This window comes from Lissotriton helveticus, chromosome 12 (assembly GCF_964261635.1).
Source record: "Lissotriton helveticus chromosome 12, aLisHel1.1, whole genome shotgun sequence".
NCBI classification, from domain to species: Eukaryota; Metazoa; Chordata; class Amphibia; order Caudata; family Salamandridae; genus Lissotriton; species Lissotriton helveticus.
The window spans coordinates 682036148-682052682 of record NC_136073.1 but is presented as its reverse complement, the minus strand read 5'-3'; the positions used below and the strand labels follow the sequence as shown (position 1 = coordinate 682052682).

The 16535-nt window shown below is 49.5% G+C and overlaps 1 protein-coding gene across 6 annotated transcripts in view; it reads right to left on the bottom strand.

The window, feature by feature from the left end:
- Nucleotides 1–16535, bottom strand: part of LOC144799177 (C-type lectin domain family 18 member A-like) — a 901971-nt gene that overhangs the window by 57080 nt on the left and 828356 nt on the right. For all 6 annotated transcript variants that reach the window (XM_078670425.1, XM_078670423.1, XM_078670422.1 and 3 more), the window contains one exon: nucleotides 9320–9416. In XM_078670425.1, coding sequence (XP_078526551.1) covers nucleotides 9320–9416 — 97 coding nt within the window. The remainder of the gene's footprint in view (nucleotides 1–9319; nucleotides 9417–16535) is intronic.

Here is a 16535-nt window from a genome sequence, read left to right as displayed (position 1 = left end):
GAGGCTCAGCCAAGTTGAGCGTTGTGAGCAGACCTCATGGGAGTAGCCATGAGTAGCGAGGTCGGAAGCATCCGCTGCAGCACTTATGACTTGATTAGCTACGAGACCTCCCTCCTGTAGGATCTCGGTGAAATCCTGACGGTCTTCTTTGGGAAGCTTCTCGGTGAAACGAGTAAGAGAGTCCCAGAGAGATCTGTCGTATCTCCCGAGAAGGGCAGAGGCACTGGCAACCTTCATGTATGATGCTGAAGTGGTGCACATCTTCCTCCCATATGAGTCCATCTGCTTACTATCCTTTTCCGGGGGCACTGAGGATGAGGTGGAAGCAGAGTGGGATTTCATGGCTGCCGCCACGATGACTGAATCAGCTGATGGATCAGTCCTGAGGAGCAAGGGGGTCTCCGCTGGAGCCTTGTACTTCTTGGCGATTCTGGAGGGTACAGACCCCACCGTCGCAGGAGTAAGAAAAGTGGCCATCGCCGGTTCCAGGAATCCGGGCACCAGAGGTAGCAGAGGTCTGGGAGCTGTCCGGTGATGCAGGGTATCAAACATGATTGATGTGGGAGCCACCGGGGTATGCAAAGAGATGTTAAGTTTCTTTGCCCCCCTACCCAGAACATCTGTAAATGTAGAGATATCATCTATGGGTGAAATCCTTGAAGGCGGTGTGGAGGAGAATGTCAGAGAGTAGTCCCGGACCGTAGATCTTGTAGACGAAGACCATGTAGGAGATCTTGTGCGCCTCCTCTTATGGGGCCTGTCGCAATGACGGCAGTGCCGACCCCTGGATCTAGATCGATGTCTAGAAGGCGATCTTGGCCTGCAGAGTGATCTTGGCCTGGGAGGTGTTCTTGACCTGGCAGGAAATATTGGCCTGGCAGGAGATCTTGGCCTCCTAGGGGGAGACTTTGATGGTCTGGCTGGAGTGCTCGTCCTTGGACCATATGGCGAGTATGTGCAGGAGTAATCCGAGCCCGGACTACTGCGACCACCAGATACAGCACCCTGTGGACGGCGAGGAGACGCACTGCTGGATTTCCCCTCCGCAGATTTGGGGGAGACTTCTGGAGAGATCTCCACAATATGTAGCCCAGGAGACGATGACCGGTCTCCTGATAATACTCTGGACCCAGGATGTGATCGCGTCGGTGACTCTGCAATGCCTGTGACCTCTTCTCTCGACGTCGAGAGCTTCGACGACGACGATGTCTGAGTGACCATTGGCGTTGAGCGAGGTCTTGATGGTCTCGACGTCGAACGTCCACGACGTGGCGACCTCGACGGCGATCTTCGGCATCGAGTAGGTGATCTCGACGTCGATCTTCCACGCCGCCGTGTCGACGTCGACCCTGCATGACGTCGTGTCGACAGCGATCTTCCACGACGGAGTGTCGACGGCGACCCTCCATGGCGCCGGATCGACGTCGATCTCCTTAACGTCGAGTGGTGGGATCTCGACGGCGGCACGCCAGCCGACGTCGAGTGGTGGGATCTCGACGATCCTCTCGACGGCGGCACGCCAGTCGGCGTCAATATGTCAGCCGACAGTCCTCTCGACGCTGACCCCCTCGAGGGTGGCGGAGAGTGTCTTGACGTCGACGGAATCCTCGACGTCGACTTGGTCTTGTCAGCAGCCACATACTTCGAGCCCAAAGTGTGGTGCCTCGACGCCGACTTATTTGATTGCGGCGGAGACTCTCGACGTCGCGATGGTGTTCCTGGAGAGTGTCTGGGCCTCTTCGACGGCGACTTCGACGTCAATGGTGACTCTCTTCTTCCCTTCCTGGAGTCAAGAGAAGTGGAACGACGCCGTTTTTGGCCTTGCTTGCTGGAAGACAATGTCCTGTGGCCTTCATGGCCACCCACCTGATGACTCTTGTCCTTTTCCAACATAGCATGGAGTTTTATCTGTTCTCTGTCATGTAAGGTTCGTCTGGAGAACTTCTGACAATGGTGGCACTGGTCAGGATTGTGTTTAGATGGAAGGCACACAATACACACCGAGTGTGGATCTGCCAGTGCCATTTTCTTGTCACAGGAAGGACACTTCCTGAATAAAGCTGGCATTCTGACTGGAAAAAATCAGTGGAATTCCACAAAAACAGTAGCAGAAGCCTTTATAAACCAGAAAATGTCAAATTTTCTGAAAAATTCTCTTCAACAAACAGTTTTAGTAAAAAAACTGAAGAGCTCAAGCTCCAGGATCCTCTCAGAAGGAGCCGGAAAAAAGAACTGACCTAACTGCCACCTGTGGTGCATCATGGGAGCAGGGGGTCACCTTCAGGTCTTAGGCATGGTACCCCTACTCTAATGCCTTAAAGGCAAGGTGTCTGTTTTCTTTATACTCTGCTGCAGCCTACTGGCAAATGCCTGCAATTACAGGTTTTTCTATGGCAATAAAGCATTGTTGTAGGACAAATGTTTACTGCTCCCTTTTTCTTCCTTAGGGGTTGGGAGAGTATAGCTACTTCTATGCAAACCTATGTAATATCAGCATCTTTGCCATTTTGGTAATATTTTAGGCTGCATGTATATGTTTTCACACACACACACACACATATATATGTGTATTTTCTATATGCTCTGGGATCCCGCACATGGGCGGGGATTATTCATAGATTATGACTATTAATGAGTATCCCCTGGATGAGAACCTCTCATTCCCATTGTGTAAGGGAACGGCCCAGTTCAGACTTCCAACTCCTCTGGCTCAGGGATGTGTCTGATCTGGTGATATTGATATCGTTCGGATTCAGGGATGCCCTGTTGTGAGCGGAAGTCCTCGAAAGACAGTGGTTCGGCCTTCTCGAAGATGTCTCCAATGGATCTGCGGCCCTTCTGTCTCCACTGAGCGAAGCTCTCCGAAGAGAGGCCCGGAGTGAAATCAGGATTGTCTACTATGGGTGCCAGTGGCGATGGGAATGAGGTGAGACCCCATATCTCAGCAATTTTGTCCCCTACAGCTAGAGGGGCCTGCATGATGGGAGACAAGTACAGACTCTTAGGCCATGCCGGTTTGGGGAGGATCGGAATCTTCCACAAAGATTGCCCCGCCAGTTCCCTATCCATAAAAAGCCAATGCTTTTCAGATTTGGGCGTGACCACCCACTAAAGTCCTAAGCTGCACGGCCCAGTAGTATTGCCGCAGATTCGGAACCCCCAGACCTCCCTCCTTTGGGGACCTGTCACAGAGGTTTGTTTACCAACGAGGCCTCTTATCCGCCCATACAAAGTGGTCGATCTCCCATTGTAAAAGCTGGAGAGATCTGGAGGGAGGTTCCACTGGAAGGAACAAGAAGAGTATCTTCTGCACTATGGCCATCTTTACTGCCGCTACTCAACCTAGCCAAGAATGGGTATGTGGTCTCCAGCAGCGCAAGCCCTCTTGTATTTGCTGATTCTAAGGGGACGCCATGCTTTGAGTGTCCGCTGTGAACTGCAACCCGAGGTAAGGGACCGCAGTCAGGGCCAATTGAATAGGGTAAGAATGTTGTAGCTTGGAAAGTGTAGAGGTCTAGAGTGATAGATTACGAGCTTGGGACTTATGGACAATGACCTTAAATCCCATCCCCGGGGCGAAAAGGTTAAGTTCAGCTATGAATGCCGGGAGGAAGATCAGAGGGTCCTCCAAAGTAGCTACGGCGCAGTCTGCAAATAGACTAATCGTATGTCTGTCCTCCCTAAGCGAACCCCAGATATGAGAGTTGTTGTGTACCCTTGGAGCCTTAGGCTCCATGTATAGGGCAAATAAGAGGGGTGTCAGCGGACAGCCTCGTCTCGTACGTCTACAGATCGGAAAGGGGCAGAGGTTTAACCATTCACTCTCACCGATGCCAAGGGCCCTGCTTAGCTGCTCAGGACCCACTGGATGAAAGGGGCTTCAAATCCAAAGTGCCGAAGGGTGTCTCCCAAATAAGGCCAGAGAACCCTGTTGAATCCCTTTTCTGCATCGATGGATAAAAGCATTCATTCAGTATCAAAGCTATCGGAAGGGGAAGAACCTGCTTTGTATTATCGCCACATTGGCTATGGAGGACAATCCCCGCCTGGTCTGGGTCTATCTGGCAAGGCAAGAGAGGGGTTATTCACAAAGCCAGGATCCCTGTGAACAATTTAGGGTCAACGTTTAGTAGGGAAATCGGCCTATAAGAGGCGCAGTGGTGCTTAGGGAGGATGACTATGGAGGCACCCAGCATAATCTGTGGAAGAGCGGAAGAGACCCCAACAGCATTGTAGACTCTAATGAGTACAGGGACCAGGATGAGGCAGAATATTTAATTAAAAAAGTGCAGGAAACCCATCAGGGCCAGGGGACCTAAATAGGTTATGTTGGGAAATAGCAGACACCACTTCCTCAACCTGAATCGGAATGTCCCGACTCGCTGCTTGGTCTCACGCGAGCCTGGAAGTCATGGCCTCCTGGAGGTAACTATCCGGGGGGAGCGCCTGTGCCGTTCTAAAAGGGGCATCATTTCAAAATACACCAGCCTGGAGGTCCAAATAGGAACACGGCCCGAGGAAAGTACACGCCGTTTGCCGCACTTGGTAAAACTAAGAATCTGGCGTCCTCTCGAGAGCGACTGAAGTCGTACCCGACTCCAGGCTGGTGTATTTTGAAATGATGCCCCTTTTAGAACGCTACTAAAATGCTATAAGTGTACAATACGACCTAATCAGAAGATCACTCTATCTAGCAACGTGGCGTAGGACATACAGCGTTTTTTTCTTCAGCATCTTCACACTGGTGTGGAGATCCCTTCCCTGCGTTCACTACGTTGACGGTCACGGGCCCGGCTGGGTCGGAATTATCACCAGCTGTGCGACCTTCTGGTTCTGATACAGCCAATATAGCCCTGAGTATTCGCAATAGCGATGAAACACGTGTCGGCTGGCTGTTTGACTTAATAAAGGACTCCAACGGACCACTCTCCCTCTGGAGATTCCTAGAATTTTCTGTTGCTTTGTTTTTTGTTGAAAACGTTCGCATGTCACATAACATATGTTTTATCTGTGAATGAGTGCATTGGGTAACCCCGTAATTTCTGCAGTTGGTAGTTCAGTCTACTTAATTTTGAGTGGTTCCAAGGGCTCTCCACTCACCCATTTTGCACCACCCAATAACAGCTTACTAGTATCCAGTGCGTTTATATTAGGCTGTGCACCCGGTTGTTTCTCTGACATCAAGCCTTTCGTGACCCTTACTTTAGCGTGTAGTCTTTAATCAATTGTCTTCATCTTTAGAATCACAAAATGTGCTCTCCCCACTGCAGGCAGGTTTATGCGCTGGCTGCTGCACATTGGTGTTGTAATAGAAGCATCAGATGATCTGAGCAGACCAAGATCTGCCTACAGCACTTTTTTTACTAGACCCTTTCAGCAGCCTTTGATACTGTAGATCATCAGGTTTTGTTATAAGACCTGGCTTGCTATATTATCTGTGGCACTATTCTCTTCTCACTATAAAATGTTTTGTCAGAGGGCACCATGCAAATCAAGATGGGCCCCATGTGTCTGAATCAGAACTTATAGGCCTCACAGGGTCAGTGCTATCTCTCACATTTTTTAACATATATATGGTCCCGTTGGCTTACTTGATACAGTCTTTTGGATCAACTCCGTTTATATATGTCGATGATACCCAGATAATTTTCTTGGTCAATGGGTATAGGTAAGTAGGATCTGCTTACATGGTCACCCCCACTTTTTGCTGGTGTCATTATGTTTTTCTGACTAGTCTGACTGGGATCCTGCTAAACAGGACGCCTGTCTCTCTGCATCTTCACTAAATAGGACATGATGAGCACTTAGGTACACTCCAGATTGGCTACAGGTGTACCCTGATAAGTCCCTAGTAAATGGTACCAAAATACCCAGGGCAAAGGTACACCCGAGGTCTCCCATGGCCTGCAACATGCATTATGCCACCCTTGAGAGACCACTTACATTGTGACTCAAAGCCTGCCACTGCAGCCTGTGTAAGTCGGTATTAGCACTACATTTAAAACCTAAAAGTCACCCTAAGGCACGCCTTTCAATCCTGAAGGCAGAGTGCTGGGTCCTAAGTGTAAGGGTGCCTCTGCAAGAGAAGTGCACCCCTACAACCTTTGGAGTCAATTCTATCGGGTTGTAAGTACATCAGCCATTATGACATATAGAGTGGCCATGCATCATAACGCAATGACCATCTCTAAACTGGCTGTAATGAACAGCAAGCTAGGGTTGCTGGCGACCAGAGACATGTTTCTGCCCTCCTGCTGCTGAGCCAAGCTAGATCAGGGGAAGGCAGAACAAAAAATATCCTGTCCCAGGGAGTTGTGACCACCTCCCAGACATGGTTTAGTGTATTGGGCAGGGTGGGGGTGCTTGCCAGCACCACTGATTCTGCTTGAAGGGCACATTTGGTGCCCTCCTTGTATACTCTAGTTCAAACCAGTTCAGGTAGCCGTTAGCTCCCACTCTGGCATGAAACTGGACAAAGGACATTTGAGTATCCTCTGCACTGTCCAGGACCTCTTCTGGGAGGGACCCCTGAATCGTCCCAACCCTTTCCTAAGTGTACTTAAGAGCTTACCCGTGGGTGGGTCCCTAGATTCGTCGTAAGACAAGATTCAGATCTCTCACCACTTCAACTTCGACCGTTTGGACACTTTGGACTTCGCTTTGGTAACTGAAACTGCAATGGGGAAGATTCCTGCTGCTCCTGGTCTCATCGTCCTGCTGTCTTCTGCAACGTTGGTGCACGTGCTGCATACAAGTTCTTCACCAGGCCTTTTGACATCCAAGGCACCCGAAGAAATCTCCCTTGGAGTGAAGGAGTCACTCCCCTGCATCTGCAGGCACCACAACTGACCGGTCTGCTGATCCTGGGCTCCCACTGACTCCAAAAGGCTCGGCAACACAGGTGGTGGTTCTGCAACCCCCCCGGGCCTGCACTGTATTCATACCGAGTTTGAGGCCAGTATCCCTCGTCAGAACTGCTGGAACAGATCCCCTGTGCACCCCGTTGACTTACAGTTGCCAAGGCTTGATGACTCTACCCGCCAGAGATCATCGGGATCCAAGAAGCTCCAACCTCCAGCAACTCCTGCAGCCAAGATCTTCACCCTTATCGCTTCCTCTGCACTTGGGCCTTCTTTATTGGTGAGCTCTTCAAGGTCCTCTTGCACTCCTGTGCTTTTGGCCCGTGGGTCCTCTTGAGGGTCTTCTTGGGCTTCAGTGGGCTCCCCTGCTTGCTTGGGCCTGCTCTGACTTACCTGCTCGTGGTGAGTCACTTGGACCTTGCTGCCCCCAACACAGCACCTTTTACATTGACTACGCTGCTTGCTGCTGCCAAGGCTTGTTGGTGCCCCTGCCGGACACTGACCTTTGGGCTCTCGACATCAGACGTGGGACTGCTCGTGAATGGCTCCTGGTCTTCGACAGTGTCCCCTGGCCCACACAGCTGCGACTGCAAGGGCACCGTCAACCTCTCCTACATATCCGACAACCGTGGGCATTCGTCTTCTGTGTCACCTGATCAGTCCTGTGTGGCATAGACTCTGTCCCCTCTGCTTGCAGGTACCTCTCATCTTGAATCCACCTTTGGGTTCCACCGGGCTCCTTTGTCTTCTTCTCCAGTGGCATCTTTCCTTTAATCCTCCATTGTGGTCTACAGCGGTTTATGACGTCTCTTAACACCTACGCACCCAGCTTCCCTGGTGTAGGTATCCTGGTTCCTTGGGTATCCACGGGTGGGGTGGCACTCCAACCTTCCATCTTCCACACGGTCTCTCCAGGGTCCACTGGGAAGGGCCCTTCTTTAAAAAAGCAACCACGACTTACCTATTTACTAACATTAAGCATGCGGTCGTGTTCCCACTCTGCACACGCCCACTGTGGGGTTCCTAGATACTCAACTAGAGTGGTTCCTTCTACGTCTTCTGGATCCATTCTAGACTTGAGTTGTGGTTAGCATTCCACTATTTTAGTATATGGTTTGGTCTCCCCCTGAAGACCACTGTGTATTTATACTGCTACCTGTTCTGTTTCCCAAGTATTGTGTGTATTGTGTTTATATCTCCAGATCGGAGATAATACATTGTGTTAGTGAGTGTTTGTAATAAAATAAACTATCTTTATAACTACACTGTGTGATTCTTTTTTACTTAACCTATAACATAAGATAAAGTACTGGTAAAACAAGCTGCTTTACACTGATTTTGAACTAAGCCTGAATGCTGCTATCCACAGCTACCACTTTCTAAGATTGTCTATGGCCACTACAATCACCATAAGGGTTGTCTGGATTAGTGCAGGGGTTTCACTTAAATAAGTGTGCACCATATACTAAGCCAGCCTCTCACAAAGAACTCCCAGCATAAACACTTAAAAACCTATACAACGGTATGAACATTGTCTAGTTAGGGATGTCACAAAATCAGTTCACATTCAACGGTGAAAAACTGAAACCCTGCCCATTTTCCACCAGTATGGAATATTTAAGTCTTGCCTCCCTCACTTGGTCAGAGGCCTCAAGCAGTGCATCTAGTCAAAAATCTGGAAGTAAAATCTAACCTGCACATTACCATGTAAGATCAAGCCAACTCTGTAGTAAAGTCTAGTTTCCTTCAACTACGAACAATGAGGCAAATTATCTATCTTTTTATTACAAAGCCGAGAATTCAGATCGTAAACACGTTTATCTCTGATTATTGCAATGCTCTTTATCTTGTACTACAATAAGTAAGCTCCAACTGGTGCAAAATGGAATGTTTAGGTTGGTTTTGGATGTAAAGAAATGTATTCAATTAAACTGACTTCGGTTAAATTGCACTTCCTCACAGTGACTCAAAGAATAATGTTCAAGTCCTAATGCCTTGTACACAGATCACATTATGATCCTCGTCCTAATCAAGCCAAAACATATGCTATGATCAGAAAACCCATCTCTATTCAGCATCCCGAAGATCCAGCAGGTCACTTTGCCTGCTGCGGCCAAATAGGAGAAAAATGCCTCTGCAATTTCAAAAGGAACCGTCTTGCCCAAATTCAGAAAGTGACTATTGCCTGCTTCATAGCTCCTTCAGTAGCTCCGAATAGATTGACATTATGTGGGTATTTTTTCAGTAAATGGGATTTTGAGCCCCAAGGCACCTTTGGATGGGTTATTACTGATTTAAGTGCATGGCTCTTTATTGACACTTTGTAATATTGTAAATTTCACTCCCACTGCAGTTGCTTCACTTACATAAATGGTAGAGTTGTTAGTGCTATGTAACTGCATCTGACCTGGCATATTAATGACTCATACTGTGCACACAGTCACATGTTCCTCTCTTACCCCTGGTTGTCAGGTTGTCCAAAAGCAAAGCTGGAGAAAGAGTGCTGCTCCCCGGTGTCCCACCGGAACGAGTCCTTGGAAGTTTTGTAGGTGAGACCTGATGGAAGAGAATAAGAATAAGAACAAGACACATGGGTCTACTTAGACTGTTAGGAGCAGTTTCCAGAAATCTCTGGTTCCAAATGACATGCTCTGACCCTATTTGAATGTATGTTCTACTTTGATGCTTGATATGATACTCTCTAAATGCAATTCAAGCCTGTGCAGAAACAACCTTATTATGTTTAGAACTGGAACCCCGCACAAGACTGTCAATGAAAATAAAAGCATGACCTCCATCAGCCTTTACTGACCAGTATTCTGAGCCCAAACATTGCTCTGTTGGTGCTTTGTAATGGCGACCCCCCCTCAGCCCCTTAGTCCACTGGTTCAACACAAGGAGCCCCACCGGTGCACCACTGTCCTGGCCTCCATCAGCCCCTGCGTACTCTAGTGCCGGAGTCACTCGCAGCCTTGGAAACGGACCTCATGTTTCAGATGCTGCACATCTTCTCTCCCAACAGCAAAAGCCCCTGCACAACTCTGTGAGTACACCTTGGCCCTGATGTCCAGCACTCCCTCCAGTTCAGCACTTCGTTCCAACAACCACCTCGCCAACGCGCTGCAGCCCTTCGCAGCAGGACCCTATGTATGAGCACCACCAATGGTCCACTCCTCAAAGTCAGCTGTGAACGCTGATGCAGGGGTGCAACAGGTACCGGAGTTGCTGAAACTACCATGTGACTGTGCTCCTGCACCCAAATCCTGGATAAGTGTAATTAAAGTACTGGAACTCTGCAAATAATTCACTCAGAACCGTGCAATAGCAGCCTGCCCTGTAACCCCCAACCCCCCCCCCATGCTACTCCCTCATAGGGACTCCCCTTTCCCTACAGTGTGACTAATCCAGCTTAACCTGGCCATAAGCTTTTTCCAGCAGTAGAGTAGAGAGGTTCAAATGCGAGCAAGAACAAGCATTTACAATGCAATGGTCTCATCTTTGTTAAGTTAGAGCTATTGGCATTGCTCATGACATTATTTTTGTTTTTAAAACATATAAATAAATGGCATTGTCATTTACAATGCCAATAGCTTAATCTCTCGCAAATGCGAGACCTATTGCATTTGCACACACACACACACACACACACACACAGAGCAACACAGAGCCACACGCACCCACACACACACAGAGCCACACACACACAGAGCCCCACACACACACAGAGCCACACACACAGACAGAGCCACACACACAGACAGAGCCACACACACACACACACAGACCAAGCCACACACACAGACAGAGCCACACACAGAGCCACACGCACACAGACAGAACCACACACGGACAGACAGAACCACACACACACAGTGCCACACACACACAGACAGAGCCAGCCTAATGGTACTAATAAATGACACTCTTACTACTGCTCTGAACGCATGAGTAAATGAAATGCTAAAGGTGAGTCACTCAGCTACGCACCTGAGAGCGCCAGTACTGTGGGACACCATGGAGAGACAGTACCACGGACAGAAGTTACTACACGTATGGTAACCAATGACTGCCTCAGAACCCCTAGAAAACGTCTAATCTGTTTGAGCTGAAGAACAAATCTACAGTCCCGGACTTGTGCGGTCTGTGTGAGCTTTGGGATGGCCCAGCTGTTTGTGTGAGCTGACAGATACCTCTGCTGTTCCAGGCCTGAGAGTGATATGTAAACTGAGGGATAGCCAGTGGCATCACTAGGAGGGTGCGGGGGGTGCAGACCGCACCGAGTGACACCATTACATGGGGTGACACCAAAATGCAAAATAGACAATAATCTCATAGCGGAGAGACATATAATCATACACAGACAGTAATAATTACTGTCTGTCTATGATTGTATGTCTTTCTGCTATGAGATTATTGTCCCAATTACATTTTAGCTATTATACGACGTTCGAAATGTCACTCACGTGACGTGGAGGCTCCCGGACCCGATGTTTTCATCAGCCACCGGACCCGCCGGTTTCATCAGCCCACTGCCCATGCCCACGGTCCCCAGCTGACTGAAAAGAGATTCACTCAGAAAACTTGCTAAACCAGAATAGGGAATGACCCAGTGGGTGGACTCTCCTTCATTGGTGTTCTGAGATGATATCACGAGCCAATCGGATGGAGGCGCGGCCCGAGCTGCCTATGGTAGGCAGAGGTGCCAGATAGGCTCTGCCCTCCACTGACAGAGCAGAGAGAGTCTGGTGAACAGGTCCTGAGGTGTGTGAGCCCCTGTTGTGCCATGGTGCCTCTTACCTCTGTGACGGTGTGGTCGCTTCTGGCCTGCGCTGCTCAGACTGCTCTCCGACAGACACATGGGTGCTGGTCTGGCTATTTTATGATGCCATTGTGCCCTTTAAGTAAATATGGAATAACCAGTTTTTTCCACATCAGTTCTCCATTCATTTAATTGTAAAAGTGAGTTCCAGAAAAAGTAAAAACTTAATAGATTGTTTTTTTTTTTCCCGAACCTTTATTTGTAGCAAATCAGAGTACAGAGATGGGCCTACAACCATCTCGGCCGGCCGCTAGTAAAGTCAAAACATTGCGAGCGATAAGCATTGTGGCAACAAGTCAAGACACAGGATAATACAGTAACAGTACAGAATTCGGATGCGGCATAGCAGCTCGAGTAAGGATATGAAAGGTTCATTTTACTAATAAGGAGCAAAAAGAAGCGTCACACAGTCACACGCATTCCCACGATAGTGCGTAAATCAGGATAGATGAAACAGTGTCTATACGATGAGGGGGGCCCCCGGGGACAAAATATACATAACAGGAGAAGCAAAGGCACAGCCCCAGCATAGAACAGGTCCAAACCCACCCTTCAGCGCCATACACACCGCAAGAAACACAGGCAACGACGACAACTAAGAAAAAGAAAGACTAAAGGGCCATAGTAACGAACACAAACATACGCCCCACCCGCAACCCCCCACCCTGCACACCCGCAGAAGGTCATGGCCTACCCCCCAGCCGCGTGCCTGTCGCCCTAATAGAACCCGAAATATAGAAAGATAGAAAAGAAGGAAAACAAAAAGAAAAAGAGAAAAATGGAGGAGGACCCCCAGTGCGCCGCTCGGCCCCGCCCTGCACCCCAACACTACAAAAATCCCAAAAAGGAGTCAACACCACAAAGAAGATCAATAGAGCCTGGGTACAGGAACAAAGAAATAGCAATCACAGATATCCACGACCCCGCCCGTCAATAATAAAGCAAATAGAGGACAGGCCACCTCAGCCCTGACCCTGTCTGATAAGAATACTGCCTGAAGTTCTATCAATAAGCAATGGGAAGCACAGTCTCGAAGGTCCGAACAGGATAGGCGGGCCCGGACGGAACAAGGCCATAAAAAACCATAATAATTCAAAGCCACCCAAATACAGACAGTAAAGATAAGGCAACCACAGCGCCGGGCCCATGAACTTCCAAAAGCTGACACAAAAGAACAGCATCCAGGAGGAGAAAGTCAAACAGTCCGGCCATGGCCACGGACCCCCGGGGCCAGTCCAAGACGGAAAACAGCGCTCCACTCCCAGCCGCCAGTCAAACATGTGCCCCGAGGACAAAGTCATACAGGCGATCAAGACGGCCAGCACGGGCAAAGAAGTCCGGGCTCCAAGCGGTCCGAGGAGCCTCCGAGGAACCAAAACCTTCCCCACAGAGGCAGCAGCATGGTCAGCGGCCGACTCCCGGAGTAGGACCATGGTCGACATAGGTAGCGAAACAGCAATGGCGTCCAGTCCTGTACCCAGAACTTGGGCGTAGCAATCAACAGTCTCCTGCAAAGTCGTCAAGGCAGCCAACACATCTCGGGGTGTGAACTCCATCGTGCGATGCGGGCATCCCTGTCCCATCTCTGCAACAGCCGCCCGGCCCGGACGTGAGCCGCGAAAAAAGGCGCCAGCCGCCATCTTGAGCCGATCGGTGCCGGTCCCCTGCACAGATCCAGGGAGCGGGCTGCACCGTGGGGACACCGCAGGATGCATCTCCAGGACAAACAAATTGTGGGGCAGGGTCCAGAAAGGAGAGCCACCAAAAGGCTAAAGTCCCGCCGGGCCCCGGGAGTCGCCCACCTATATCAGAGCGATCTCCGGTTATGCCTGGGCAACAAACGTTGGGGAGGGGGCAGGAGTCAATCGCCCCCTCCGATCCCACGCCGCCACTCTGTCCTACGAGGGTCCACGTTGATCAGTTTGTGTCGTTATCGCTGGCAGCGGTCGTTCAGAACATCGGTCCCCACCGGCGAGGCGCCGCTCCACCCTCGACGGCCGTCGATGCTGCGGCCGAGGCCGGAGGCCCCGCCTAATCAACGCCCCGGTCCCACCATCACACGGGCCGCAAAGCAGACGGGGAGATTTCTCAGGATCGGCGGCACGTAGACGCTCCGGAAGCAGACGGTAGGTGTTCGCTTTCTCTCCGGAGGCAAAGGAGGGCACTTTGGGTCAGGATAGTCGGCAGGATAGTCGTGTGGGGCGAAGGGGCTCGCGGAGCCGAGCGACTATGCAGCCATTTCAGATGGCTGCTTGGCTCCTCCCCAATAGATTGTTTTTAAATAACATTGGGGTTGCCTGTATATTTTGCACGGCTTGGCAGTTCGGGCTGGACTGTTCCCATGAGGCACAGGGTCAGACTGATTTGCATATAGCCATGTCTGAACTGCGGTGGCAGAGTGGGCTAAAGAACGGTGATGGATCAAACCCAGATCTTTTGACTGGGCGTGAGTGTTTGATTGGTTCAGATGCTCCGTCCATCACCACCCCCTTTTGTACCGCTTTTGGCCGCCATAAGTGTGGCAGGGTATTCTCAGACGTGAGTCCCTCGCTCACTTTGCCACTGGATTCAAGTTAGCCGGGCTGAAGACGGCTGTAATGCCAGAAACCGGTCCTCGGAAGCTTGTTTCCGGTCCAGGGAAGGCATGGCTTGGCAGTTCGGCTGGACTGTTCCCATGAGGCACAGGGTCAGACTGATTTGCATATAGCCATGTCTGAACTGGGGTGGCAAAGTGGGCTAAAGAACGGTGATGGATCAAACCCAGATCTTTTGACTGGGTGTGAGTGTTTGATTGGTTCTGATGCTCCGTCCATCACCACCCCCTTTTGTGTAGGTTGGCCAGCAGAGATTACTCCAGTATCTTGGTGTGGAATGTGCCGCTCACCGGAGAGCGCGGGAAGAAAACAAGTTACTTACCTGTAACTTCGGTTCCCCAGTATTGGTAACTTTCATAGATTCCCAAGCTTTGTATCATTCCCATTCGTCGGAATGGGAGCCTCGGTAAATAAAAAATACCATAGTAGTAAGCACAAAGTGAAAAAATAGGCCTAGGCCTCATCTCATTTTGTAGCTTATCCACCTCTTTTTGTAAAAGAGACCAAATTCTTGCAGTAGCCAATCAGAGTAGCCTCACCCCCTAGAACCTTCCTGAGAGAGCCTCAGATTTTCGTAGCCGTTGTGAACAGCAACATCATTGGGTAATAAGGCTGAGCTTTCCCAGGGGAGGAGGGTGGGCGCATGGGAATCTACGAAAGTTACCAATACTGAGGAACCAAAGTTACAGGTAAGTAACTTGTTTTCTTGCCCCAGTATTGGAACTTTCATAGATTCCCATGCTTTGTATCAGAATAGCTAGCAGTAAATAGAAAAGCATATTTTGTAACATATGTATCTGTAAACATCATACGTAATTCTGGTAAGAAAACAACACATTTGCATCACAAAGCAGAACAACAACAAGTAATACAAAATATGCAATAAGGAAGGCGGGATAGTAAGGAAAGCTCACCGACTTATTGGAAAAGGTTCCTCAAGACAGCCTGGCCCACTGCCACATCCTCTTTCACAGAAGAATCCAAGCAGTAGTGGCGAGTGAAGGTGTGGACACTGCTCCATGTCGCCGCTCTACATATGTCCTTGATCGGGACACCTGAGAACAGAGCCACTGATGAAGCCATTGATCTCGTAGAATGCGCACAAACTGCTCGCTGAAGAGGTTTTCCCGCTTCTTGATGGCAAAACTGGATTGCGCTGGATATCCACCGGGAAATGCAGGGTTTACAAATTGGACAACCCTTACGTGGAGCACTGTATGAAACAAAAAACTGGGAAGATTTTCTAAACAGTCTTGTGCGCTCCAAGTAGAACTTGAGACATCTGTGAATGTCCAAGGAATGCAGAGCCCTCTCTGCTGGCGTGGAGGGCCGTGGGAAGAAGGACTTTAAGATCACCGGCTCGTTCAGATGAAATTCTGAGGGGACCTTAGGAATAAATTTAGGATTCGTACGTAGGATGAGAACCTCATTTTTAAATTGTAGAAAAGGTTCCTCAATCGTGAAAGCCTGGAGCTCACTAACCCTTCTAGCCGATGTCAGGGCCGAGAGAAGAGCCAGTTTCCATGAAACAAACTTCATGTTCGGCCTATGAATAGGCTCAAATGGGGCCTTCATTAGACGTGACAGTACCAAATTAAGGTGCCAGGCTGGCGGTGGAGGCCGGACTGGTGGAAAAACCCTGAACAAACCTTTCAGGAACTGTTTAATGATCCTTGCAGACCAAAGGGAAGGACCTGATGATGATCGTCGAAATCTAGATATTGCAGCTAGATGTACTTTTATAGAAGAATGAGCCAATCCAGATTTTGCAAGAGAAAGGATGTAAGGCAAACGTTGGTGTGGTGCAGAAGTATATGGATGTAGACCTTGTCTCTGACACCAAAGGCAGAATCTCTTCCACTTCGCCCGATAGGTTTTATTCGTACTTGGTGCTCGGGCTTGAGCTAAAATGTCTTTGCATTCTCCTGAGAGATTTACATCCTGGAACTCTCTGAACTCAGGAGCCACGCTGTCAATTGAAGTGACTGCAGGTCTGGATGCAGAATCTGCCCGTGAGCTATTGTTAACAGCGTTGGAACAGGACGCAGGAGAATTGGTTGATACTGGGAGAGCAGAAGAAGCTCTGTGTACCAAAACTGCCTGGGCCATGCTGGTGCAATGAGAATCATTCTGCATGGCTCTGCTTTGAGCTTGCGGATCAGCTTCGGGATTAGCGGAATAGGAGGAAAGCCGTAAACAAATGCGCCGTACCAGGCAATCAAAAGCGCATTCCCCAAGGATCCCTGATGGTGAAGCCTGCTT